Below are 24,881 nucleotides of genomic sequence, written 5' to 3'. Positions count from 1 at the left end.
CTCTGTGTGACAGACTCTAGGTCTATCCACCTCATTACAAATAGCTCAATTTCGTTTCTTTTTATGGCTGAGTAATATTCCATTGTATATATGTGCCACATCTTCTTTATCCATTCATCCGATGATGGGCATTTAGGTTGTTTCCATCTCCAGGCTATTGTAAATAGAGCTGCAATGAACATTTTGGTACATGACTCTTTTTGAATTATGGTTTTCTCAAGGTATATGCCCAGTAGTGGGATTGCTGGGTCGTATAGTAGTTCTATTTGTAGTTTTCTAAGGAACCTCCATACTGTTCCCCATAGTGCCTGTACCAATTCACATTCCCACCAGCAGCGCAAGAGTGTTCCCTTTTCTCCACACCCTCTGCAGCATTTATTGTTTCTAGATTTTTTGATGATGGCCATTCTGACTGGTGTGAGATGATATCTCATGGTAGTTTTGATTTGCATTTCTCTAATGATTAATGATGTTGAGCATTCTTTCATGTGTTTGTTGGCAGTCTGTATATCTTCTTTGGAGAAATATCTATTTAGGTCTTCTGCCCATTTTTAGATTGGGTTATTTGTTTTTTTGTTATTGAGTTGCATGAGCTGCTTGTAAATTTTGGAAATTAATCCTTTGTCAGTTGCTTCATTTGCAAATATTTTCTCCCATCCTGAGCGTTGTCTTTTGGTCTTGTTTATGGTTTCCTTTGCTGTGCAAAAGCTTTGAAGTTTCATTAGGTCCCATTTGTTTATTTTTGTTTTCATTTCCATTTCTCTGGGAGGTGGGTCAGAAAGGATCTTGCTGTGATTTATGTCATAGAGTGTTCTGCCTATGTGTTCCTGTAAGAGTTTGATAGTTTCTGGCCTTACATTTAGGTCTTTAATCCATTTTGAGCTTATTTTTGTGTATGGTGTTAGGGAGTGATCTAATCTCATACTTTTACATGTACCTGTCCAGTTATCCCAGCACCACTTATTGAAGAGGCTGTCCTTTCTCCACTATACATTCCTGCCTCCTTTATCAAAGATAAGGTGACCATATGTGTGTGGGTTTATCTCTGGGCTTTCTATCCTGTTCCATTGATCTATCTTTCTGTTTTTGTGCCAGTACCATACTGTCTTGATTACTGTAGCTTTGTAGTATAGTCTGAAGTCAGGGATCCTGATTCCTCCAGCTCCGTTTTTCGTTCTCAAGATTGCTTTGGCTATTCGGGGTCTTTTGTGTTTCCATACAAATTTCTTCTCAGTTCTTGTCTGTCTTTTTCATTATGGTCACCTTAGTTGGTATGAAGTGACATACTGTGGTGGTTTTGATTGGCTTTTCCTTAATGGCTTATAATGTTGAGCATTTGTTTAATGTATTTATTGGCTATATGCATATCTTCTTTTTGGGAGAAATGTCTAGTCAAATCTTCTGCCTATTTTTTCACTTAGGTGATTTTTCTTTTTCTTGCAGCTTTGTAAGGGTTGTTTATATATTCTGGATACTAGTCCCTTATCAGATATGTGAATTGCAAGTATTTTCTCCCATTCGGTAGTTATATTTTCACTTTCTTGATGATGTCCTTTGAAGCATGAAAGTTTTTTATTTCAGTGAAATCCAACTTCTGTTTTTTCTTTTGTTGTCTATGCTTTTAGTAGTCATAGCTAAGAAACCATTGCCTGATTGTCTGATCCAAGTTCCTGAAAATTTACACCTGTGTTTTCTTCTAAACATTTTATAGTTTTTTTCCTCTTACATTTAGGTCTTTGATCCCTTTTGAGTTAATTTTTATATGTGGTGTGAGGTAGGGGTTCAAATTCATCCTTTTGTATGTGGCTATTCAGCAGTCCCAGACAGATTTGTTGAAGAGAGTATTCTTTCTTCCATCGAATGTCCTTGTCACCCTTGTCAGTAATCAATTGGCCATAAACACTTGAGCTTATTTCTGCCTTGATTACTGTAGTCTGCAGTAAGCTCTTAATTCTGTGCTTTGAAATTGTAAAAAAACTCTGTCTTAGGGGTCAAAACACAAATGCTTCTGAGGGCTAGACAGTTATCGTAAATGAAGGTGACTCATTTTAAGGTAACAGTGAGTGGTGAAAAAAAATGACAAGCTGCAGAACTCATCACTCATCTGAAAGCAGCAACCCCTCTTATTGTTGCCATGCAAGAATGTGTAGCACACATTGCCAAACACGTATTTTCTAAAGAGAAACCAGGATTCCAGGGGTTTATATGACATTTCTCATTTAAAAAAAATATTGTATATAAGCCAGATTAAATCGATATGGCCAAAGTGCCCATGAGCTGTCAGTTTTTAGTCCTGCTTTATATTCTTTAGGGTAACATGTTCTTTGTCTTTATACAATGTGGTTAAATTAATCACCGACCAGGCCAGAAACTGTTTAATTGTGCTTTAGGCAAATCCACACGTGGGAACTGATATAGATAGAGAATAAACATACACATATAGATTTTCTGTTTAATAATTGGTGGACAGGACCTATTTCTCTACCCTTCCAGTTTAGGGCCCTCATAGCTTTCCACCTTTAAAGTACATTCTCATGGCTGGCTCTTATCCACTGACCATTTGGCTTCTCCATCGCCAGATCATCTTTGCAGACGAATGCACAGAAGCTGAGGGGCGACACTGGCACATGAAACACTTCTGCTGCTTCGAATGCGAGACAGTGCTGGGCGGCCAGCGCTACATCATGAAGGAGGGAAGGCCCTACTGCTGCCACTGCTTCGAGTCCTTGTACGCAGAATATTGCGACACCTGTGCCCAACACATAGGTGAGGCGACTCTTGGTGCTCAGCTTGGTCCAACTCTGACTGGATCTGCTCTGTGTCTGGTATAGTTAGAATCCCTTTGGTTGTAAGTGATAGAAACCCAACTGATACTACCTTAAGTGACAAAGGAAATTTCGTGGCTCACGGTACCAGAAAAGCCAAGAAAGAAATTGGTTTCAGTTAAGGATGGTTCAAGGATTCAAAGTCTGGTTCTTTTTTTCCCCTCTGTGTCTCAGCTCAATTTGCTTTCTCTTGGCATCATTTGGAAGCAAGCTGCCTTCGCAAGGTGGCCAAGATGACCCACCCAGCTACACTTAGTCTTAGCACTGGTATTCTCTAGAAGGATGGGATCGTGTTTTTTCCAATATCCAAGTCAGGTCCTCCAAATAGGAATGCTGTAGCCCCTCATTTGGTCATCTGTTCCACCCTGGAAAGAAAAGAATAGGGAGTTCCCATTGGTCTGCCTGAATCATAAACCCACCCCCAAGGTATACAGTCCCACTACCAAAGGGAGGAGGAGAGGTCTCAGAGGAAGATATGAGGGGAAAATGTAAACAGATGTCTTCCACAGCCTCCTCGGAAAACCTCGGGGGTCAGCAGAGGGAGGAAACAAAGCAGTCCTCGTGGTAGGAAGAGATAGTCAAGGAAACCAAATGGTTTCTGGCATGCATGTCTTTAAAAAAAAATCAGTTGAGGTCTATCCCGATGGGGCTTTTTCTGTAAACCTACATCGTTGGAAACGCCTCATAGATTAACTGTGTGGTTTCCTTTACTCATAGAACTACCTGTTAGATCTGTGGGAAAGAACTACAAGACAGAGCTGCCAAGTAAACTATGAAAAACCTAACGAACTTTTTATCTTAGGTATTGGCATATCCCAATGATCTGTACTGTTCTAGGGCGTGATGGCTTAGGAGTGAATATGATTTGAACCTAATACATTTTTAGAGGGTGTCATATTCAGAACCAGGCAGATCCATCTCCTGACCCTAAACATGGTCCTAAAGTAAATCACTTGAGGAAATTGGATCCGAAAGATTACAGGTGGGGAATTTTGAAGTGTGTCCATATTTCATTGGAGATCAAAGAAGCCTAACTAAAAGAATTGTGGGCTGACTCACATGATAACTTCTTTTTGAAAGGGCTATTTTATCTTGAAGATTTATGAGTTTGGAGGAACTAAGGTGATTGGCAGTGGAAAGAATCAGAACGTGTGAAATTCCTTAAAAATTTATTGACTTAAATAACTGTGTTACACATAATAAAAACCCTTTTTGTGTGGGAAAAAAAAAAAAAAAAAAAAAAAAAAAAAAAAAAATCAGCAAAAGCTGACCCAGCCAAAAACAAAGTGAGAGAACCTCAAATAGCTCAGAAGCTATAAACTCCCCAAAGAAGTGGCAGATATGAGATGGTGAAAATCATTTTCCCTTTTCAAGTAACTGATTTGTTCAGCCCTTCAATGCTATTCCCGATCATGCTGCATCTGTAGCTTCTTATTCAGCTTTCCTGTTCTGGCACCTTGAGAATGAGCTGCCCTTTAAAAAGAGAAAAAAAAGTTGGCAGCAGATGAATGTCTTTGAGACCAGCAGCCTGATCTTCCTGTGGCTTGTGCAGTTCCAAGAAGTCTGCTCGGAGGCTGCCAGCTTCTTACCTGTAGTTGGGAGATATGGAGATAATCAGTTTGAGAGCCTGTTGTGCCCCGCTGGGAGGCATCTGCTGTATGCTTAGTGGTCCTTTGTCGTTGAGTCCATCCTGTGGACTCAGGCCCACTTCTGTGGAGCCCTTCTGCGCTGGAGTCCCTGCCAGGCCCAGGGTGGAGCCTTGCTGTACCAACCTTGGTCCAGCAGCGTTCCCTTCTGGGGGCTGGGGTGTTGCGAAAATCCCCTGTCCCCAACCCCTAAAAACCTCCCCCTGTCACAGCCTGATGCATTTCTCACAGGGTCAAAGAGGTTAAACAGACATACCTCCCTTTATTCTAAGAGCTAGGAAATGAGCTTGATTTGGACAGGTGGTGGGGCAGGTGAGGAAGGGCGAGGGGTGGGACTCGATCAGGGGAAATGGTGTGAGGGTGCTGACCCAGCACTGCTCACTGTGGCTTCTGGGTCTGCAGGGAGGTGCCTGCTCAGCTGAGAGAGGCTGAGTATAGACAACTTACCTATGGCAGACATACCCCCTGCTTGTTAGTATTTCTATTTCTTCTGTCCCTTTCCACTGAGGCTTAAAAGCCTCTCCAGAAACTGCCACTTAGAATTTTTGCTCAGTAGCTTGGACAAGAGGAAATATGTCACCGCAGCATGTACACCTCAGAAGTTCCCTGTTTTCTTCTGTTTCTGTCTTCTTTTTAGCTTTGATTGGCATTCCCTTCTCCTTCCCTCTGAAAGCCATAAAAAGGCATCAGTGCTTTATCAGAAAAGGGGACCACTGTGGCCTGCAGTATTATCACTGCTGTGGTTAAAATGCTGTCCCTGATTTTTCTTTTCCTAAATCCACTTTTCTGTACAACATACTTTTCTTGCAACAGAGAAAGGGTATGCTCTGTATATCACACATACCGCAGTGTCTGGGTGCTTTGCTCTGACCATATTATCCAAATATTCCCTATTTATACAGCCACTCAGTGCGGACCCTACAGCAGGAAGCCGTTGCCAGGGCAACGGTACTTTTGCCTGCTCACAGCAGAGTAAATAGTCCTATAAACATACCGAGGCTGTAGCAGCAGTAGACACATACACCCTCAGAGAAGTACTTAAAGGGCTTAGGGAGGGAATAAAAAAGGAACGCTTAGATGTGGAACGGCCGAGCCCTTTTCCAGATGTTTAGAGTTCAGGAGCAGTTCAGAGCACCATCTGACATCGTTGATGTTTATCAGGGACCACGTCTCACTGCCTGCTGGGCCGCTTTGGAACATGCCTCCCACTCCGCTCTCCCTACCGCGGCCCGGCCTTCTGTGAGGCCCCCATCCCCAGAACTAGGCCCCCGCTGCCGCATCTGAGTATGTTTCCTCGCAGAAGCACAGGGAGGCAGCTGGTGGAGGAACAGCCCATAGGAACTGGACTTGCTGCACACCTCTGAAAGGCAGTGGATAAGGCTGCAGCTGCCTGGGATGCTGTGCTGAGTTGGAGCTCACACTGAGGACCCAGGGCAGCTGGGATGTCAGTGGAAGCTCTCTGGAGGAGAGGGAACAGGGGAGAGGGGAGGGAGGGCCGAGCCATCCTCAGAGTTCTTTCTTGGACAGCATCCAGGTAGCGGCCCTCAGAGCAGAGAGGGAGACAGGCATTGAGACCTAATAAAATCTCAAGAAGAGGGCTGGGAAGAGTTAGCAGAGCACTCACTGCATCTTAACTCAGTTAGTTCTCAAGCAGCCCTCCGAAGTAAGTACTATTATTATCCCTGTTTTATTGTGGAGAAGACTCAGGCACAGAGACATGAAGCCACTTGCCTAGGGTCACACAGCCCAACAGCGGCCCAGCCAAGATTGGAACCAAGCTGACGGGCTTCAGCATGTTTACAACCAGCTGGCATGGCGTGGAGCTGCGATTTGAACTTGCGTTTGTCCGAGTCCTGATGCCTCACCAGGGAGTTCAGCCTGCCTGTGCTGCCTGCCCCTGCTTCCCCCGGCAGCCTGAGGGAGGAGAAAATGTTTTTGGAGCCCCAGCTTTGCGCCTGCTGTCTCTAGCCCCTCCCCTGCCAGTTCTCACTCCTCCTGGGAATGTGGTGCTGAAAGGGAGTTGATTCACTGTCCCTCTGATCTTGGAGTGACCCTTGTGGTTGCTCCTGTCCTGCTAAAAATCCCCGCTTGGTCCCTAGGGCCTGACTCCTGAATAAACAGAGACCCCTTAGTTCAGGGAGGAGCTCCTAGGAGAAGAATTTACCTTACGCTTCTCTCTCCCTGGGCTCCAGGGACATAAAGGGAAGTGAGGGGTACATGGGGAGGGCCTGGAGAGGCTGCTGTGCCATCTGCCTTTTGTTCTTGCCCTTCTCCTTTCCCCTGTTTCTTGTTCACAGCCTCTCTAGACAATTTTCTAGAGGTTACTCTTGGAAAGTTCAGACTCAGGACTCTCAGCCACCAAAGGTGAAAGTTCACATTGGTACTGCCTTTCGGAAGAGGCATTGATCGCTAGACATCAGGATTCTTGCAGAGGTCCCTTCCCATCCCACAGTCACTGCTGGGTCTGCATTTTCAGCAGGCTCTCCCTATGGGAGGTTGGGAGGTAGGTCCCACAGCTCCCGGCTCCCATTCTGCCCATTTAGCAACTGCTGTCAAAAGAGAGTCTCCCTGTGTCGCTCCCTTAGCAACAGTCCCAGGTGACTCTCCCTTTGGCCCCGGTGCAGGTCAGGTGCCCACCCTTGAACTAGTAACTGGGCTGGGAGATATGGTGTTTTTACTGGCCAGTGCTGGTCCAGGTGTGGCTTTAGCCCCGCCCAAAGCTCATGGCCCAAGGGTGGCAGGGAGATGGTGTCCCACAGGGAAGTTAAGTCCTGTAACCAGAAGAGGGCAGAAGAGACTCTGAGACACAAGAGGGGCTATGGGAGGCTCCCAGAAGCAGGTGTAAGAATGTTATGTAAACGAGACACAGCCCGGGCACGGGACAGAAGTTACGCAAAGGATATGCATGCTTATGGTGAGGTGATGTCTTTGACAGACTACATCCAAGTTTTTCCTTACCATGAGCTGAAGTCCACTTTTTTCCTTTCCACTAAACTGCTGAAGTAATTACCCTTTGGAATGCCAGGCACTGGTGATGGAATTCAATTCATTCATCCATTCCACACATGAAGAGCCCCTACGATGTACCAGGCCATGTTCCTGGAGATATCCCAGAAACTTCATCGTACAACTTCACTTTTAGTAATTAACACATGCACATATGTAGTGGCTCAATGTCAAGCAGTATCCATGCTGTGAAGAAAATACAGCAGGTGAGGGTGGAGAGTGGTGGAGAGTAGCTTTTAGGGGGGGACAGGAAGACTTCCCCATGGAGCTGCCGTTTGAGCAGACCCCTAAGCAGACTGAAAGATGATTATCGAGGTCGTGTTTAGGAACAAGACTTCCTGGGTATAGATCTCGTCTATGATTCCTAGCTCCTTTACATTAAGCAAGTTATTTAACCTCCTCTGCCTCTGTTTTCTCCTCTGAAAAATGGACGTAATATTAGAAACCTACCTCGTACAGTTGAGAAGTTAAGTAAGTTTACATACACGCAAAGCATTTAAAGCAGTGCTTCTCACACCCTAGTATCATTATTGCTGTTTATCTGGAGGAACGCGCCCCAGGCGGAAGGATTCATGGACAGGCCATTTGGATTTAGTTTCTCTGCACTCAGAGCAAATGAGTTAAGAAGGACCTGACTGGGTAGAACGAGGGAGCTGTCCTAATAGGACATGACTGCTATTTACACGGGGGCCTGATCATTGATTTATTGACATTTTATTCTGCTGCATCTGGAAGCCTCAGCCAAACCAGGGCGCTGTGTGTTTTATGTCGTCACGTAATAGCTCTGAGCAGCTCGTCAGCCTCTTCATGTCTCTTCTTTTCCCAGGGATCGACCAAGGTCAGATGACCTATGACGGCCAGCACTGGCATGCCACTGAGGCCTGTTTCTGCTGTGCTCATTGCAAGAAGTCCCTCCTGGGCCGGCCGTTCCTCCCCAAGCAAGGCCAGATCTTCTGCTCACGGGCCTGCAGTGCCGGGGAGGACCCCGATGGCTCTGACTCTTCTGATTCAGCCTTCCAGAACGCCCGGGCCAAGGAGTCCCGGCGCAGCGCCAAAATCGGCAAGAACAAGGGCAAGACAGAAGAGCCCATGCTGAACCAACACAGCCAGCTTCAGGTGAGTTCCAACCGGCTGTCAGCTGACGTGGACCCCCTGTCGCTGCAGATGGACCTGCTCAGCCTGTCCAGCCAGACACCCAGCCTCAACCGGGACCCCATCTGGAGGAGCCGGGACGAGCCGTACCATTACGGGAACAAGATGGAGCAGAACCAGTCACAGAGCCCCTTGCAGCTCCTCAGCCAGTGCAACATCAGAACTTCCTACAGTCCGGGAGGGCAAGGGGCCGGGGCCCAGCCCGACATGTGGGCCAAGCACTTCAGCAACCCCAAAAGGAGCTCATCGCTGGCCATGAAGGGGCACGGTGGCAGCTTCATCAAGGAATGCCGAGAAGACTATTACCCGGGAAGGCTGAGGTCCCAGGAGAGCTACAGTGATATGTCCAGCCAGAGCTTCAGCGAAAACCGAGGCAGCATCCAAGTCCCCAAATATGAGGAGGAGATGGAAGAGGAAGGGGGCATGTCCACTCAGCAGTGTCGGACCCGTCATCCGATCAGTTCACTGAAATATACTGAGGACATGACGCCCACAGAGCAGACCCCGCGGGGCTCCATGGAATCGCTGGCGCTGTCTAACACAACAGGTGAGTTCTGTTTACCTGGAGCACAGCGAGCGGACTCTCGGGGTGACCTGATGCCAGTCCTCAAGGTTTGCGCGTTGTGCCCGCCGTGTGCTCTCATCCGCCGGGTCGTTGAGGAAGGTGAACCCAAGTGTCGATGGCTTCTGTCTTTGACTGGATTCCCTTTAAGCAGAGCCTGAGGCAGGGATTAGGGTGCCTGTGATGTGTTGAGGACATGCTCCCAAGGAAGGGGAGTGAGAGAAACAGGCTAGGGCGGGGGGAGGACCCAAGTGAAGAATGGTGTCTGGGCTGGAGTCTAGCTTCAGCCTGAGCCCACAGGGGTCTCTGGAGGATGAGTTGTACCACACGGTTGGTTCCTTCTTGGGACAAGGGGGCTGACGTTTTGCATCACCGTGTCAGTCATTGGCCCAGGGCTGCTGGAGAGTGACCTGGGGATAAGGATGTGGATGTGGGCACGGGGGCAAGACAGCTCCCGTCAGCCAAAGGCAACATTCAGGAGAAGGGGTGGCAGTGAGCTGGAGGGGGGTACTCATGAAACGGGGTGCCGCCTGGGACATCAAAGCATCCATGACAGCTTCCGTGGCTGTCCTGAACCCCAGTATCTCATTAGGGAGCCGGATTTTTTTTTGTTTTTTAAAGAAGATATTGGGGGTAGGAGTTTATTAATTAATTAATTTATTTTTGCTGTGTTGAGTCTTCGTTTCTGTGCGACGGCTTTCTCTAGTTGCGGTGAGCGGGGGCCACTCTTCATCACGGTGCGCGGGCCTCTCACTATCGCGGCCTCTTGTTGCGGAGCACAGGCTCCAGACGCGCAGGCTCAGTAGTTGTGGCTCACAGGCCTAGTTGCTCCGCGGCACGTGGGATTCTCCCAGACCAGGGCTCGAACCTGTGTCCCCTGCATTAGCAGGCAGATTCTCAACCACTGCGCCACCAGGGAAGCCCGGGAGCTGGTTTTAATGTGTAGATAAAGATGAAAGAAATGGGGATGGACAAGGAGAAGGCAGGCAGGCTGAGAAGGACAGAAGTGTTGGGAGAGACAGACAAACAGACACTCCGTTGACTGTTCTGGCCAACCAAATTTTCCAGCTGTTTTCCGTACCTGTGAAGATGATGTCAGTGTCCTCTAAGATGCCACTACTCAAAGTGTAACCTGAGGATCGGGGCTGTCCGCAGTGCACCCCGAGATAAGTACTGAAATTGACAGTGTTTAGAAACTCTTAGAGCAGTCTGACATTGCTGGGACATCCAAGTGCACATCCAGTGGGCTCGTCTCATGGGTCCAGGTGCAGACCACTCGGTGTTGTAGACCCACGGGCGAGTTGTCTGTGGCAAGTGCTGGGTATGAGTCCTGCTCAGGTGGGTCCCATATCAGGCCGCCACAATGGACTGAAAATTAAAAAATCTGGTCCTCGGGCTTCCCTGGTGGCGCAGTGGTTGAGAGTCCGCCTGCCGATGCAGGGGACACGGGTTTGTGCCCCGGTCCGGGAGGATCCCGCATGCCGCGGAGCGGCTGGGACCGTGAGCCATGGCCGCTGAGCCTGCGCGTCTGGAGCCTGTGCTCCGCAACGGGAGAGGCCGCAACAGTGAGAGGCCCGCGTACCGCAAAAAAAAAAAGCAAAAACAAAAAAAGAAACTGGTCCTTCACTACAGATAGCTTGGGAAATGCTGCTCTAAGATGCACTAAGTGTCTGTACCCCTTGTTGGCAGGACACCGAGGAGGGAGATGCACTTCTGTCCCTTACAGTAGAGATTCCCAGAGTCTAATGTGTCTGTCTGGGTGGAGGCTGTGACAACCTGATGCACATCAGCCCTGGATGGAGGGACGGCCACCACTCAGCCCCAGCTGGTTGTTGCCACTTGCAGGGATGTTTATTTATTCAACTAAGAGTGATAGAGCTCTTGCCATGTGCCAAACATTGTTCCAAGCACTTGATAAATATTCACTCACTTAATTAAATCATCACAACCCTTTGAAAGGTACTCTTAAAATTCTCACTTCAGAGTTGAAGAAACTGAGGCACACAGAGGTTGAAGGACTTGCCCTAAGCCACCCAGCTTTTTTTTTTTTTTTTGCGGTACGCGGGCCTCTCACTGTTGTGGCCTCTCCCGTTGCGGAGCACAGGCTCCGGACGCGCAGGCTTAGCGGCCATGGCTCACGGGCCCAGGTGCTCCACGGCATGTGGGATCTTCCCGGACCGGGGCACGAACCCGTGTTCCCTGCATCGGCAGGCGGACTCTCAACCACTGTGCCACCAGGGAAGCCCAGTCACCCAGCTTTTAAACAGGGATTTGAACTTCTGCATGTGACCCCAGAGCAGTGCTCTTAATCACACCAGGGTACCAACCTAATGTGAGCCCCATGCTGTCAAATCTTCCAGTTTTTCCAAAGAAGTTAAAAATGTGGATTTTTTAAAATGTGAAACCTATTGGAACTCTCTGCTGGACAAGCAAAACGTGTCTCTGAGTTGTAGGATATCTATGCGGTGCGTTTTTAATTTTCATCGCCCTCCGATGCTTTCACAGCTGTGTTCTCTTTTGTCCTGGAGGACAGATAGCAGATATCCTTACCCCCATGTTTCAGATGACAAAAATGAGGCGTTGGTGACTAAGCACTTTGCCTACTGTCGTAGAAGTGAGCAATTAGTGCAGAGTGACGACCACCTGGCTTCCAGCCCAGTTTGTGCTATTCTCGGAAGATTTATATGCTATAATTATTTAAGAGGCCAGGAGATAAATGTGTAGTTCAGACTCTGAAGCAGAGTTTCTCAAAGCTAGACCACCTGCATGAGAATCATTGGCTGCTTGATTGAAACATGGACTCCAGGGCCTCCTCCCCAGGCCTGGTGTATCAGACCCAATAGAGGCGGGGTCCAGGGACCTGCATTTGTTTTTTCTTTTAATTCAAACAGAAAGTCACAAAAATTATAATAATCAGTTCACTCAGTCCCGTGTAATTAATTTTTTTTTCATCTTGATCTTTTGTTAGCACTTTGATGAACGCATCAGTTTTCCATTAGAGTTCTGAAAATGCTCATTCATTCAGTTCAGCAGTCTAGTCAGTTACCGGAAAGCTGTACTTGTCCCAGTCTTTTCCATAAATCAGGAACCTGCATTTTTACCAGCTCCCTGCTGGTGCCGATGCGACCACTGTCTGAGAGCAGTTGTTCCTGGGTTTGTCTGTTCTGACTTTATTGTCCTCACACTGTAACTTAGGAGGAGATCTAGGGCTTGGAGAATGTTGGAAAGCCCACACGGGTACATTTGAAGAACACACAGTCTCCGATCCTAAGGAAGAGGCCGGGTCGCTTATCCTTGAGATTTTCTACAAATCCCTGGGCAAAGCAACAGATGCCCCTCTGTCACTGAGATTTTTGGAAAGCAGCCCTGAACCATGTCTGATAGAGCTGAGAAAAACTGCTCAGATCAGCACTGTCTGATACGGTTGCCACAAGCCACATGTGACAGTTGAAATTTGAGTTAATTGAAATGAAATAAAACGAAAATTTTAGGCCCTCAGCTGCACGAGCCACATTTGAAGTGGTCACTAGCCATGCACTAAATTTTAAACTTCTTTTCATTTTAATCAATTTCACTTTCAATAACCATGTGTAGCTAAGCTAGAGGCTACCCTATGGACAGCACAGATGAAGGAAGTGAGCTGTTAGGCCGGACACAATTTCAACCCCATTATTAGTCTCTTTGGAAGTTCTCTCATGAGCTCTGCATTTGTCACATTCTAACCTAACGGTTTGGAGTACCAATTCTGGAGTTACACTCCCTAGGTTCACATCCAGCCTTCGTCATGTAGGAGCTGTGTGGCCTTGAACAAGTTGCTTAAATTCCATAAGGTTCGGTGTCCTCATCTATGGAACCTGGTGAATAATAGTACTTCCTTTGTAGGGTTTTTGTAGAAGGAAATGATAATACACTTAAACTCGTGAATATAGTCTTTGACACATATGACTGTCTCTGATGGTTACCCGCTACTTTTTATTATTATTATTATTCCTCTCTCATCCCAAACATATTGGTGCATGGTTTTGGCCTCTAGGGATGTTTTGGATTTCGGTATCTCCCAGCATCCAGCAGCTGTGCAGGTTCGCATTTTTAGGTTTGAAACTGCTCCCGTGGGTCCCCTTTTTCCTAACCAGCCTGAGAAGAGCATGAGAAATGGGACTAAAGAAAGCCATTTTGTGCCCCCTGTGTTTCCATGGATCTGTCAGACACATCAGTGTGGAAGGGAGACGGTAGCTAATATTCATAGCACTGCTTCATTGTTCATCACTGGAGCACACCCTAAATAGCCCTTCACATCCTGTGCTGGACACACATCACCAAGGACATGGTGTTGACTAGGCTTGGTAATCGGTCCTTTTACTGCTGACCCTCACTGTTGCACTCAAATTTTGCTAGAAAATTCAGCAGTCTTTTGAGAAGGCAGTGTTCTGAACTATCTGTGTATCTTCAGACCCTAGAATCCCAGTCTATGAGTGAAGGTGCGTGTCACCGAAGTCTTAGTCAAAACACCTTGATTCTGCAGCGAAAGCTAGATTTCAGAATAATGGATTTTTTTTCCCTCTTTTATGGCCAGTAACTTGTTATTAACTAAGTCTGCAGTGTTTAATCTGGCACGAAGCATGATCTTTTTGTGGGCAGCATTTTTCCATAGAACAGATCTTAGAAAAGCAGGTAGCCCCAGTGGCTGGCCAGCCTCAGATCTGGCCTTTGACACCTCCGGTTTGGTTTAGAAGTGGGAGTGTACTGTCCCTCCCTCCTCCCTGGCAAGCACAGTCCATCCATTCTGCTCACACAGAGTGCATCAGGCGGGCACGGTCACCATTTGCATCCCCATCATGTGGAGTCTTGCAGAAGCTCTTTAACCCTGCCATGGCCTAAACATGCCTCTAAAGCCGCTTGCAACCCGGGTGATCGTAGTATTAGAAATAGGAATAACAAAATCAACAACAACTAACATTGCCAGGTGTGTTTGTCATGTACTAGGTACAGTTCTAAGCACTTTGCAGGAACTAACTCACAACATCCCTGTGAGGTAGGTACAGTTATTTCCATTTTACAGGTGACTTAAGTGAGACACAGGCTAAGTAGCCCAGGGCCACACAGCTTGGAACTGGAGGAACAGGGTTTAAATTTGGGCGTCCTAGCCCAGAGCCTGTGCCCTTGACCACCGTGTCATGGCAGAAGTGGATGATGGTTATGTGGATGATCAGTGGTGACCGTAATAGACCACTGACTATGACGTGACACGGTAAAGACTTCATATATAACGGCTCTTCCAATCTCCATGACAATTCTGTGAGATAAGTCTGATGATTATGCCCGTTTTACAGTTGCGTACACTAAAGTTCATAGATGTCATGACCTCCCTACAGTCACCACTGATGGCCAGGACCTGAGCCCGGGTGTGATAGTCTGCAAAGTCCCTGCCCTTAACCTCTCTGATCTGCATCCTCGCAGGAAGGGTCGTCTTCATGTCAGGAGATTGGCACAACGACTCTTCGCTGAAGGGACAAGCATTCCTTTCCCTGTTGCAGCCGGTCTGCTGATATGTCTGTGAGGCTCGGGCAGGGCTAGAGGGAAGCTCTCAAATGAGAGGTGAATAGCAGAGGCAAAGGTGACTGTCCGAGGTGATGTGCCTGGGCCAGACGCAGGAAAGACGAAGGAGACTCGTGCAGACCATCTGGAGGTTGGCATCTGGGCGGGAGGCACTGATGGGGTGGAGATGGCGGCTGTAGAGCAGGTTGGGGTCTGGGTTCAAGTCTCACTGGGGCAGGTGAATAGAGCTGGAATTGAGACTGGTTGCCTCAGGCAGAGGCCACACCAGAGGACAGCTGGAGACCGTCAGCTGGTCCCTCAAAAAAGGGCCCTGTTGACAGCGAAGAGGCTGCGAATAGGGCTATTTCTTGAGGATCAACCAGATTCTGTAAGGAGTGGTTGGGTCACAAAGAACTGGGACCTATAGGAAGGAACTGCAGATGTGGATGGGAGTGAGGGAAAGGGAAAGGTGGTTTCTGTTCATTCATTCATTCAGCCAGCAAATGTGACTTGAGTGCCTCCCTCGGTGAGTTACAGCAGAAGGAAGGAGAGCATGGGCTGTAGACCAGTTGGCCAGTTGGAAATTGGACTTTGTGGTTTAATACCTGTGTTACGCTAGGCATAACATAGGTGTTTTTTTGGGGGGCCGTGCTGCACAGCTTGCGGGATCGCAGTTCCCCAACCAGCCATCGAACCCCAGGCCACAGCAGTGAAAGTGTCAAAACCTAAGCACTAGGCCACCAGAGAACTCCCTCACTGCCCTCATCTTTAAAATGGAATGCCAGCAGTGCCTTGTAGAGTTGTTGTGGGAATTAAATGAGTTCATTCCTACAGAGAATTTAGGACAATGCCTGACACCCTCTAAGTTACTATTAGAGATTATTCTTAGTAGGTGCCGTGGCCTGTTCAAGGTGCCGGGGATGCAGTGCTGAGCTAAAGTGGACATGGGCCTTCCCCTCCTGCACAGTCTAATGGAGTTTAATACATAGTAACTATCTAATTGTACCATATAAATTTGCATCAGTGGTAAATGTGGGGCTAGGAGGGTATACAACGAGGGCTATAGCTAAGTTAGGGAGGTCAGAGAGGGCATCCGGAAAAGGTGATGCTTCAGGGGTAAAGGGGAAGGAGCATTCCGGGTAGCATGTCAGCATGTGCAGCGGTCCTGTGGTAGGAGTGTGTGGCAAGTATAAAGATCTGGAAGAAGGCCCTGTGGCTGGGTGAAGCACAGAGAGTAGTAAGACTGGGAAGGAAGGCACAGGGGGATGGTGCAGAACCATTTCAGATATTTTAAGGGTTTGGGCCTTTCCACTAAGGACAGTGGAAAGCCCTTGAAGTTTCAGGCCAACAGGGAGGGGAAGTGACATGATCAGATCTGCATTTTGAAAAGATGGCTCCAGCTGCTGTGTGGGGAATTGATTGGAAGAGGGCAAGTGCTGATACAGTGAGACCCATTAGGAGGCCATCCAGGACCGTGCAGCCAGGAGAGGAGGTGAAGGTGGCAGCCACCAAGGTGTAGACAGAGCACAGACTGAAATAAGAGGATGCAAGTGATGGTGACCTAGGAGAGGAAATTGGCAGAGCTTTCAGTGCCCTGGGGGAACGGTCTCAGGAGACAGAAGAGGATCGATTTGAAAACATAAACATGGATCAAAGTTTGCCTGCTCTGTGATTTTTGACCCAGGCCAGCATTAGCAGAAAGTACACGTGTCACTGGCCTGGATATGCAGACACACAGTAGGAGCAGAGAGGCTTCCTGCTGTCGTTGATCAGTGTTGCACTGTTGTGGCGTGTCCACGCCCTTATTATTTTTTTTAATTGAAGTATAGTTGATTTACAATACTACATTAGTTCAGGTGTACAACATAGTGATTCAGTATTTTTATAAATGATGCTCCATTTAAAGTTATTATATAAAATAATGGCTGTATTTCCCTGTGATGTACTACACACCCTTTTTGCTTACCGGTTTTATACATAGTATGTGTCCACGACTTTAACATGCATCACCTACATACCTTGACAAGAGAAGCTTGGTTGCATCATACCGGGGCGTATTGATTGCTAGGGGGTAATGGGGTAATTTTTCGGCATTTCTGGCAAACAGGAAAAGGAGGAGAAAACATCAGTGTGAGGATCTGAAGTAACAACTGGAACAGCCCACTTTGCCAAGAATGTCTGCAATGTTTTTAAATCCTTGTAATGCGAAACATTTTTATATTTAATTTGAGGCAGGAACGTTTCTCCCGTTCTTCTGCAGAGCTTAGATATCCATCCTCTAACCCAATTTCTCTATTAAAATTTTTGGGTAAAACCTCCTAACCAGCTGGCACCCATTCCTTGAGGGCTTCCCCTCAGACATGCTCATAAATCACATGGCCCAGATCTTCCTGATCATTTCCTCCACTGGGGAAGATGTGCACCCCAGTCTGGAATTACAGATTTGAAAACCTAGAACTCACCTTGAATTCTGTCATTTGGCCCCAGAGCCAGCCCAGGATCTACTTGGGAAATGCATAGGGATTGTCTTTGTTCACTGGAATTAGAGAACTCTTTTGTTTGCAAGCATCAGAATCCCATCAGAATCCCAACTCGAAAGGGTGTAAAGAACAAGGTTTTGTTTTTAATCAAGTAACTACAAAGTTCCCAGATTTTTGTTCCAGGTACAGCTGGATCCATGTGCACAAATGATGTCATCAGGACTCAGCCTCTTTCCTCTCTCAGTTCCTGTTTCCCCCACACTGGCTTTATTCTCAGGCAGCTCTTCCCCAGGGGCAGCAAGGAGAGCTCTCAGCAGCTCTAGGCTAACGTCCGTTAACATCAGCTCAAGGGGAATGGGAAGTGATCTGTTTTAATAGTGTCACTGAAAGTCCCAGAATTGAGTCGCATTTGCCTAACTTGGGCCACCCTTGGCGGGGGTGGGGGTGGAATCAGTGCTCTTTGGCCAAGCCCGAGTCACATGTCTATCCCAGGAGCTAGGCAATGGGGTCAAGGTCATCAGAACTGTAGGGACTGAGAATGGAGATGGGGAGCTTCTCCAAGGGAAATCAAAGTAGCCTTTTCAAAGGAAGAGGGATTGTGCTGCAAGAAGGTAAAAGTCACAGGTGTCTACTTCTGGACCACAAGTATCCCACCCATCTGGGGCTGACCACACCCCACCCCCACCCCTTGATCTGGTTCCTTCCTCCAAAAGCCCCACCATTTAAACTTGACATCAAATGTCCATTACGTATGTCAGCCATGTTTTTCTAGAGACACAGCTCTGCTCTTTGGGGCATGTCCCTGTGGTGATTTTAATGGGGAGGTTTCAGATGGTTTGAGGGACAGCTTGGATGGTATCCTCTCGCTCCGTGTTGAGGAAGTGATTCAGGAATGCTTTCTGACTGGTCTCATGGGGTGACTGCCTCTTTGCTTCTCGAGGAAGCCATGCCCTCTTGTTGGCATTTCTTAGCTCTGAACCAGGCTCACAGACCAGGGACCAGATGAAAACCAGCAGAGTGAATGTCATAGGAGAGTCTTTTTGTTCCCTATTTCTTTCTGAGTCGGTGTTTTGGTGTGTGGGGAAACAGAGCACATTGTCAGAGCCAGGGGTGGGTGACAGATGGAGAGCAGTGGACAGACGGGACAGAGCCCAGCCCACGGTGGCTGGCGCACCCCTGCTCCCTGTCGTGGTCTCGCTGACATTTTCTGGGTCCAGAGAAACTTTTCCAGCGTCCTGGTTGTTGTTTTTTAATAAATTTATTTGTTTATTTATTTATGGCTGCGTTGGGTCTTCATTGCTGCCCGCAGGCTTTCTCTAGTTGCGGCGAGTGGGAGCTATTCTTCATTGTGGTGTGCGGGCTTCTCATTGTGGTGGCTTTTCTTGTTGTGGAGCACGGGCTCTGGGCACGTGGGCTTCCGTAGTAGGGGCACACGGGCTCAGTAGTTGTGGCACATGGGCTCAGTAGTTGTGGCACACGGGCTTAATTGCTCCGCGGCATGTGGGATCTTCCCGGACCAGGGCTCAAACCCGTGTCCCCTGCATTGGCAGGCGGATTCTTAACCACTGCGCCACCAGGGAAGTCCCCAGTGTCCTGGTTTTTAATAACCATTCAGGAGGCTTATTTATAGCCTCCTTGGGCGTGAGCAGTCAGCTATGCCGAGAGTAAGGAACCGTGGTTGCTGACAGAAAAAAGATGGCTGATTTTATTCGTTTTATTACTGAAAGTGCAACGCTGGAAAAATGGGTCTAGGGTGGAGGCCGGGGGGTGATGGACTTTTCAGACTGGTACAAGATTTTACAGAGTGGGTTTTTAAAGAATGAGCATACATTACTCTTGGAACCTTTGAATTGGGGAATCTCACATGGGCAATGAGCTAGCTCTTGTCCACTTGAAAAATGGCTTTGAAATGCAGATCTTTAGGATTTATTTTTTAAAATATTGACAGGAAAATGTAAAAGAGAAAAATGATAGAAACAGGGAAAAAATATCCCAACGCCTAGCACTTGACTAGTGCTAATATTTTGGTGAATTTTCCAGTTTTTCCCTGTATACTGGTATATCATTTTTTTCTGAGTTGTAGGCAGACTGAATATTTTGTGTCCTGAATTTCTTCATTTGCATTCTATTATCAGCTTACCTTCAGAGCTTTTGTAAGCCATCATTTTTGATGACTGCATTAATATTCAGCTGAGTGACTGTTACTACGTCTCTGGAATTGGACACTTAGGCAGTTTCCAAACTGATTTTTATTCAAATCTTGATTTCCTTTGAGTTCCATCAACAAAATGTACTTTTTTGACCTTCCCTTTTCTTATCAACGTAAACCTAAATATTTTGGCTCAGTGGCTCACCAGATCCTTGACCTTCTCAGCTTGGCCACTTGGGAAAGCATTTTAGCATCTCCTCCACAGAGTGTTCAGGTAGCAGCATGAGGTCTGTCAGTACTGTGCCGACCATCACCTGTCTTAACCCTCTTCAACCCATACATGAAGTGTGTCCCAGAGCACTGGAAAATTAATGTGATTGAAACCCCACTTCCTAGTATGAGCCCTAGGGAGCCAGCTTTTAGGAGTATACTTCTCCATGTGAACAGTCAACCGTCCACTCCATCAATTAGAGTCATCCAGGGACCACCTACATTATATTCCTTTGGGATGCTTGCCAATAATGCAAATTCTTGGGCCCCACCCCAAACTCACATACAGAATCTCTCAGGGCTCAACCCTGGACTCAGGGTTTTCTAACACGTGCTCCCGGAGGACTCTCAGGCCCACTAAGTTTGAGGAAGGACCACTGAGCTAGAGATACCCAGACTCCTCACCTCATCACCTGAGTGATCAAACATACTTACCATTTCGTCTATGGCTGGAACGTTCATCTATCCTACAGTGCCCTTTTTTATCTCCTGTTAGCCCTGAGTCCAGCCTCCTGTGTAGACGAAAGAAAAAGTAGACCGTGCTTGTTCTGAAAAGCTCTGAAGATGTCCCTGATAACAAATCGCTCTTGGTCCAGTCAGTAGCGTTCTCATGAGTTAAGAGCACGCGATCTGAAACATATGGGTGGGATATTCCTTAATTACATAGTATGGATTAAATAGGAAAGAAGGTAATACTTGCCAAGTGGTTTTGGTATTTTCACAGGATACAGCAGAAAAAGTGGGCAATAAAACACTCTTCAAATAGGACCAGTTTCAGTTCTAAATCAGTGTGAAAATCAAAAGGCCATGAAACCAAAGTTTCATAAGAATAACTTTCACCAGCCCTCCAGTTTTTTACCACCATCATCTTGAGAGCACCCAGGTAGCTGTCTGCGTGCATGTATGTGTTTTTTCTGAGCTCTGTTCTGCCAGGCGGCTCCTCCAGCCTGCCCTTCCCAAATCAAAACCAGACCGTGACATGTTTCTGCGAGGCAGCTGTCACAAATCAGGCTGAGCAAGCAGGCGGGGCACCGTCTAGAAGATAAAGTCTCTGTGTCCCAACACAAAATTACTAAGAAAAAACCTAGTGTTTTCTTTGGTACAAAAAGTTTTAACAGCTTAAAAACGTCATACTGAATTACCCATCCACTTAGCTAAGATTTACGGCATATTTCTTCCTTTTTTTTTTCCCCTCTGTTCTGGAAAATCATGTTTCTCAACTCTCAGCTACCCAGGGTTTTGGCATTCCAGTTTGCAGACCACCCAGCCCCCATCTTCTCCTTTCTCTGTTTTTTTCCCCATGTACAAGGAGTGGAGGCAAAAACGAGCTCATTTTGCTCCTTGCACAGAGGAGTAGAAACTGTCCTTCTGTGCATTTCCATTCTCTGGACCTTTCCTTGGAGCAGATCCCTGACTCTCAGCTGTGCCAGGTCTGAGGGATGCTTGTTTCTTGGGATCAGCCGTCCTGCCCAGTCACATCTGCGTCCCTGAGAGTGTTCAGTCCAAGGACACCTGTGGGGACGTACTTTCGATTCTGACATTGTGAGAGCATCCATGGCAAGGATTCTATAACTGCCCAGCAGCAAGCAGTCTGGACCTCGCCAGGGTTTCTCATCCCGGCTGGAGCAGACTTCCAATGGCTGCCTTTCAAAACGGAGTTGCTCATTTAAAAGGGCAGGAAAGTCCGTTTCAGGCTTTACATGTGTCTTTTCCTTGGGAGCAGATTGAGCTCAGAGCTGAAAGGGAAGTGAGAGGAGGAGAGAACAGCCTAGAACAACTCATCCTTTTTATTTCTTTCGATACTGGGTCCTGGGTAAAAAGATCAGGGGGAAATTCCCTTTGCCTGAGATGCACATTCATGTACAGACACTGCCCCGGGGTGAGCGTGATGGTCTAGATGAGTGACTCTCAGTAGGGGCAGGTGGAGGTGGGGAGGGTGGGGATTTTGCCACCCAGGGGACATTTGGCATTGTTTGGAGACATTTCTGGGGTGCCGGGTGCTCCTGGCTTCTAATGGGTAGAGGTCCGGGAAGGTACTGCTCAACATCCTCCAGTGCCTAGAACAGCACCTTCCCTCCTGGCAGAGAATTATCCTGCCTCATGAGCCAGTAGTGCCAGAGTTGAGAAAGCCTGGTCTAGACACAGGGAATTCGATTAGAAAGCATCAGCCCCCATGAAAGCCACTGAGAGCCGCATCTGAGGAGGTCACGATGTCACATGAAGGGGTGGGTCTGCCTGGCCTGGCATTTCAGAAGCCCTCTCTGCAGCTGAAAGAACCCCTTCTGCTTCTTGGTCTGACCCCAGCCACAGTGCACAGTGAGTCTTACGGTTTAAGGATCAAACCAACCTGGTTGAAATCCCATCGCCACTCTAGCTGTGTGACCGCGGGCAAGTGGCTCAGATCTCTCAGTCCCTCAAATTTCTGCCACACGGGGCTGTCATGGGACAGGAGGTAATATGCAGAAAGCACTTAACTGCGTGCCTGGCACTTGGCAAACTCAATATTTGAGAGTTATTATTACTCTTTTTATTAGGTGCCCCAGCGCGCTGACCTCCTGTCCCTTTCCTTTTAATTCTGTCTCAGCCCGTTGCTCATTTGCCAGGGAGAAGGGGGATTGAATGGAACTCAGACATCATTATCATAGAGATGGAAGGAGAGGGCCAGGATCAACAGAGGAGCCTGAGGTGGCGGTTCTGTAGATGTCACAGACCCAGACCATGCTGACGCCCACAGCTGGGGAGCTTTATGACTTGGATTTTCAGGAATGTTTGCAACTGGAAAGATGAGCCCCTTTCTCCCTGAGTCTCAATTTCCCACCTTGTCTGAGCTGAAAGAGGCTACCAGAATCTGTGGCCTAATTATGCCCACGTAACACCTATTAGCGCTAACATAACACCTATTAGCACTGAGGGAGCCCGCCTCCCCATGTAAGGAAGCCAGGATGTCACCTCCCAAACCACAGCCTCTCCTCTGCTGATCCCCCTACCTCCAGTGTCAATGAACTTCTCAGACAATTCCCATTTGCCACAGCTTAGAGGAGTTAATTTGTTCTTGGAATCTGTGGATGAGAAACAGGCCCAGTTCTGGGCCATGAGCTAGGAAGACAGTGGGGGGGGGGGTGTCCAACAATGGAGATTTTCCGCTGAGATCATTATCAGTCTCAGAGACAGGCCCGCCGTTATCTGCAGATCCGTTTCAAGTTCAGGTCCCTCCGCAGGGAGAGGAATTCCAGCCTGGCCTGAGGTGCTCATAAAGGTCTCCCTAAAGCAACCCAGATCTCACCATTACTTTTTTTTTTTTTGAATTGAAGTACAGTTGATTTACGATGTTGTGTTCATTTCTGCTGTACAGCAGAGTGACTCAGTTATACATATATATATTCTTTCTCATATTCTTTTCCATTGTGGTTTATCACAGGATATTAAATATAGTTCCCAGATCTCACCGTTCTCGAGTCAACCGTGGATGACTGGGCTTTCTGTCCCCTGAGCGTTTTCCTTTGTGCCTCTTCCTGCGCAGGATTAGGGCAGTCCAGGAAGCAGGTAGCTTCCTCTGTCTTCTTCTGCCCTCTGCAGCTGTTTAATTTGGGGACTTTGTAGTCAGGGCATGTGGGTGGCGCACCTTTATCTGGCAACATGGGATGGAACACAGCAGATTGGAGGACATTTTTTTTCTGGCTCTTCTCTGAGCCCCAGGACTGCTGCAAAAGGAGAATTGCAAGCATTCTTACTGGGTTTTCTGAAGTGCCATCCCCCCTTCCCCCCCATCCTCCAGCAGCTGAACCCAAAGCCCTCCAGGGAGCGTTGAGATGTAGATATCATTCACTTGCAACCCAGCCTCTAATATTGTGAACCTCAGCGGCAAAAACTGCATAAGATGCCCCATCATCCTTTATGGTATCCCCCCAGAATACATCTCTAAGGTGCTAGGTTTCTAGGGTTGCCTATTTATTTATTAGAGTTGCCATTTTTAAATTACTTTGTTTGTTTGTTTATGTTGCCATTTAAAAGGGAGCCATGCTCCTGTGTCTCCCTCACCCATCGCAATCCCAACAATCCTGTTTTATCTTCTATACCAGAGTTTGATACAAGATTGTTTGTCTTTTTTTTTTTTTTGAAACAAAAAGAATGGGGAAGAGAAAGGCATTTAAAACATCTTGGTTCTGATGTTTTATATTCATTGCCACCTATGCGTTGGTGAATAAATCAGACCCAATCCCTGTGTGCGTCAGAGCCCCAGCAGGAAACAGATGGCCCAGGAAAGGGTAATTAAAGGAAGCCTAAGGAAGGAGGCCACTGGGTAGTAACGGATGCCCTTAGGCAGAGAAGCTCAGCCAGCCTGCAGCCTGGGGGAGGGATCCCGGCAATAAACATCCTGACCGCTCTCGCTTTCTGCCCTCTGATTTCCTCCTGGGAGTCAACCCCAACCAGAAGCCCAAGGGTAGGGGAGGCAGCCATTGGTGCAGCTTTCTGGGAGAACAGGGTGGAGATGGTCATAACTGTAGCAGGGGACATACAAGCACACTAAGGGCAGCTGATACGTGATATGAAAAACACCAGCAGGGTAAAGACATCTGGCAGAGAATTGAGGATTAACAACATTAAAAGGATGGTCAGGGAGGCTGTCTGAAGTGATGTTTAAGCTAAGAATTAGATAAGGACTTGACCTTGCAAAGGAAGGGAGGAGGAGAGGAAGAAGATTAAAGGCTTAAGGAATAGCATATGCAAAGGCCCTGAGGCAAGAGAGAACTTTACAGTTCTAATAGTAACTGAAAACAGGCCAGTGTGCTAAGAGTGTAGTTGTCACAGGGGGAGAGCTATACTTAGAGCTGTGAAGCACTCACATTTTATTGCTGACTCAAATTCAGCCTCCTGGCATCCCTGTGAGGACACTGCCCTGGTCCCTTTTTAGTGGGGTGTCTTAAAGTAGAAAAAGGTGACTTGCAGAGTAGGTTGGGAAAGCAAAGGCATGAGTACGCAGAAACACTAGGTCAGAAATATCATGTGTGTCGGAGAGTGTGGGGGGAGAACTTACTTGAAAACAAAAATGTTTTTGGAAAGAAAAAATCTGAACTCTTTCTGTTGATCTTTGTGTTACTGTAGCTTTTTTTTTTTTCCCTTCAGTGCTGATTTCTGGCTGCTTGTCTCCTGGATTTCATATACATGGTACACTTGAATTTTACCCCAGGTATCCTGGCTTATTTAGCCAAGCCACTAATATATAAATCTGATTAAAGCAAAAAGCCTTTCCTTAAG

General features: G+C 47.3%; 1 protein-coding gene and 1 non-coding gene across 2 annotated transcripts in view; both read left to right on the top strand.

Moving 5' to 3' along the window:
- PRICKLE2 (prickle planar cell polarity protein 2) overlaps nucleotides 1-24,881 on the top strand; it is a 103,077-nt gene that overhangs the window by 46,277 nt on the left and 31,919 nt on the right. Inside the window, exons 5-6 of the mRNA XM_022572644.2 lie at nucleotides 2,580-2,766; nucleotides 8,304-9,176. Of these exons, the coding sequence (XP_022428352.1) occupies nucleotides 2,580-2,766; nucleotides 8,304-9,176 (1,060 nt within the window). The remainder of the gene's footprint in view (nucleotides 1-2,579; nucleotides 2,767-8,303; nucleotides 9,177-24,881) is intronic.
- Nucleotides 3,453-3,583, top strand: LOC149748301 (small nucleolar RNA SNORA18). Its single transcript, XR_016394783.1, has one exon. It is a non-coding gene; the product is annotated as a small nucleolar RNA SNORA18 (small nucleolar RNA).

Source organism: Delphinapterus leucas, chromosome 10, assembly GCF_059928025.1.
Source record: "Delphinapterus leucas isolate spDelLeu-1000000601 "Yukka" chromosome 10, BTC_Dleu_Yukka2, whole genome shotgun sequence".
Taxonomy (NCBI): Eukaryota; Metazoa; Chordata; class Mammalia; order Artiodactyla; family Monodontidae; genus Delphinapterus; species Delphinapterus leucas.
This window is presented reverse-complemented; position numbering and strand designations above follow the sequence as displayed.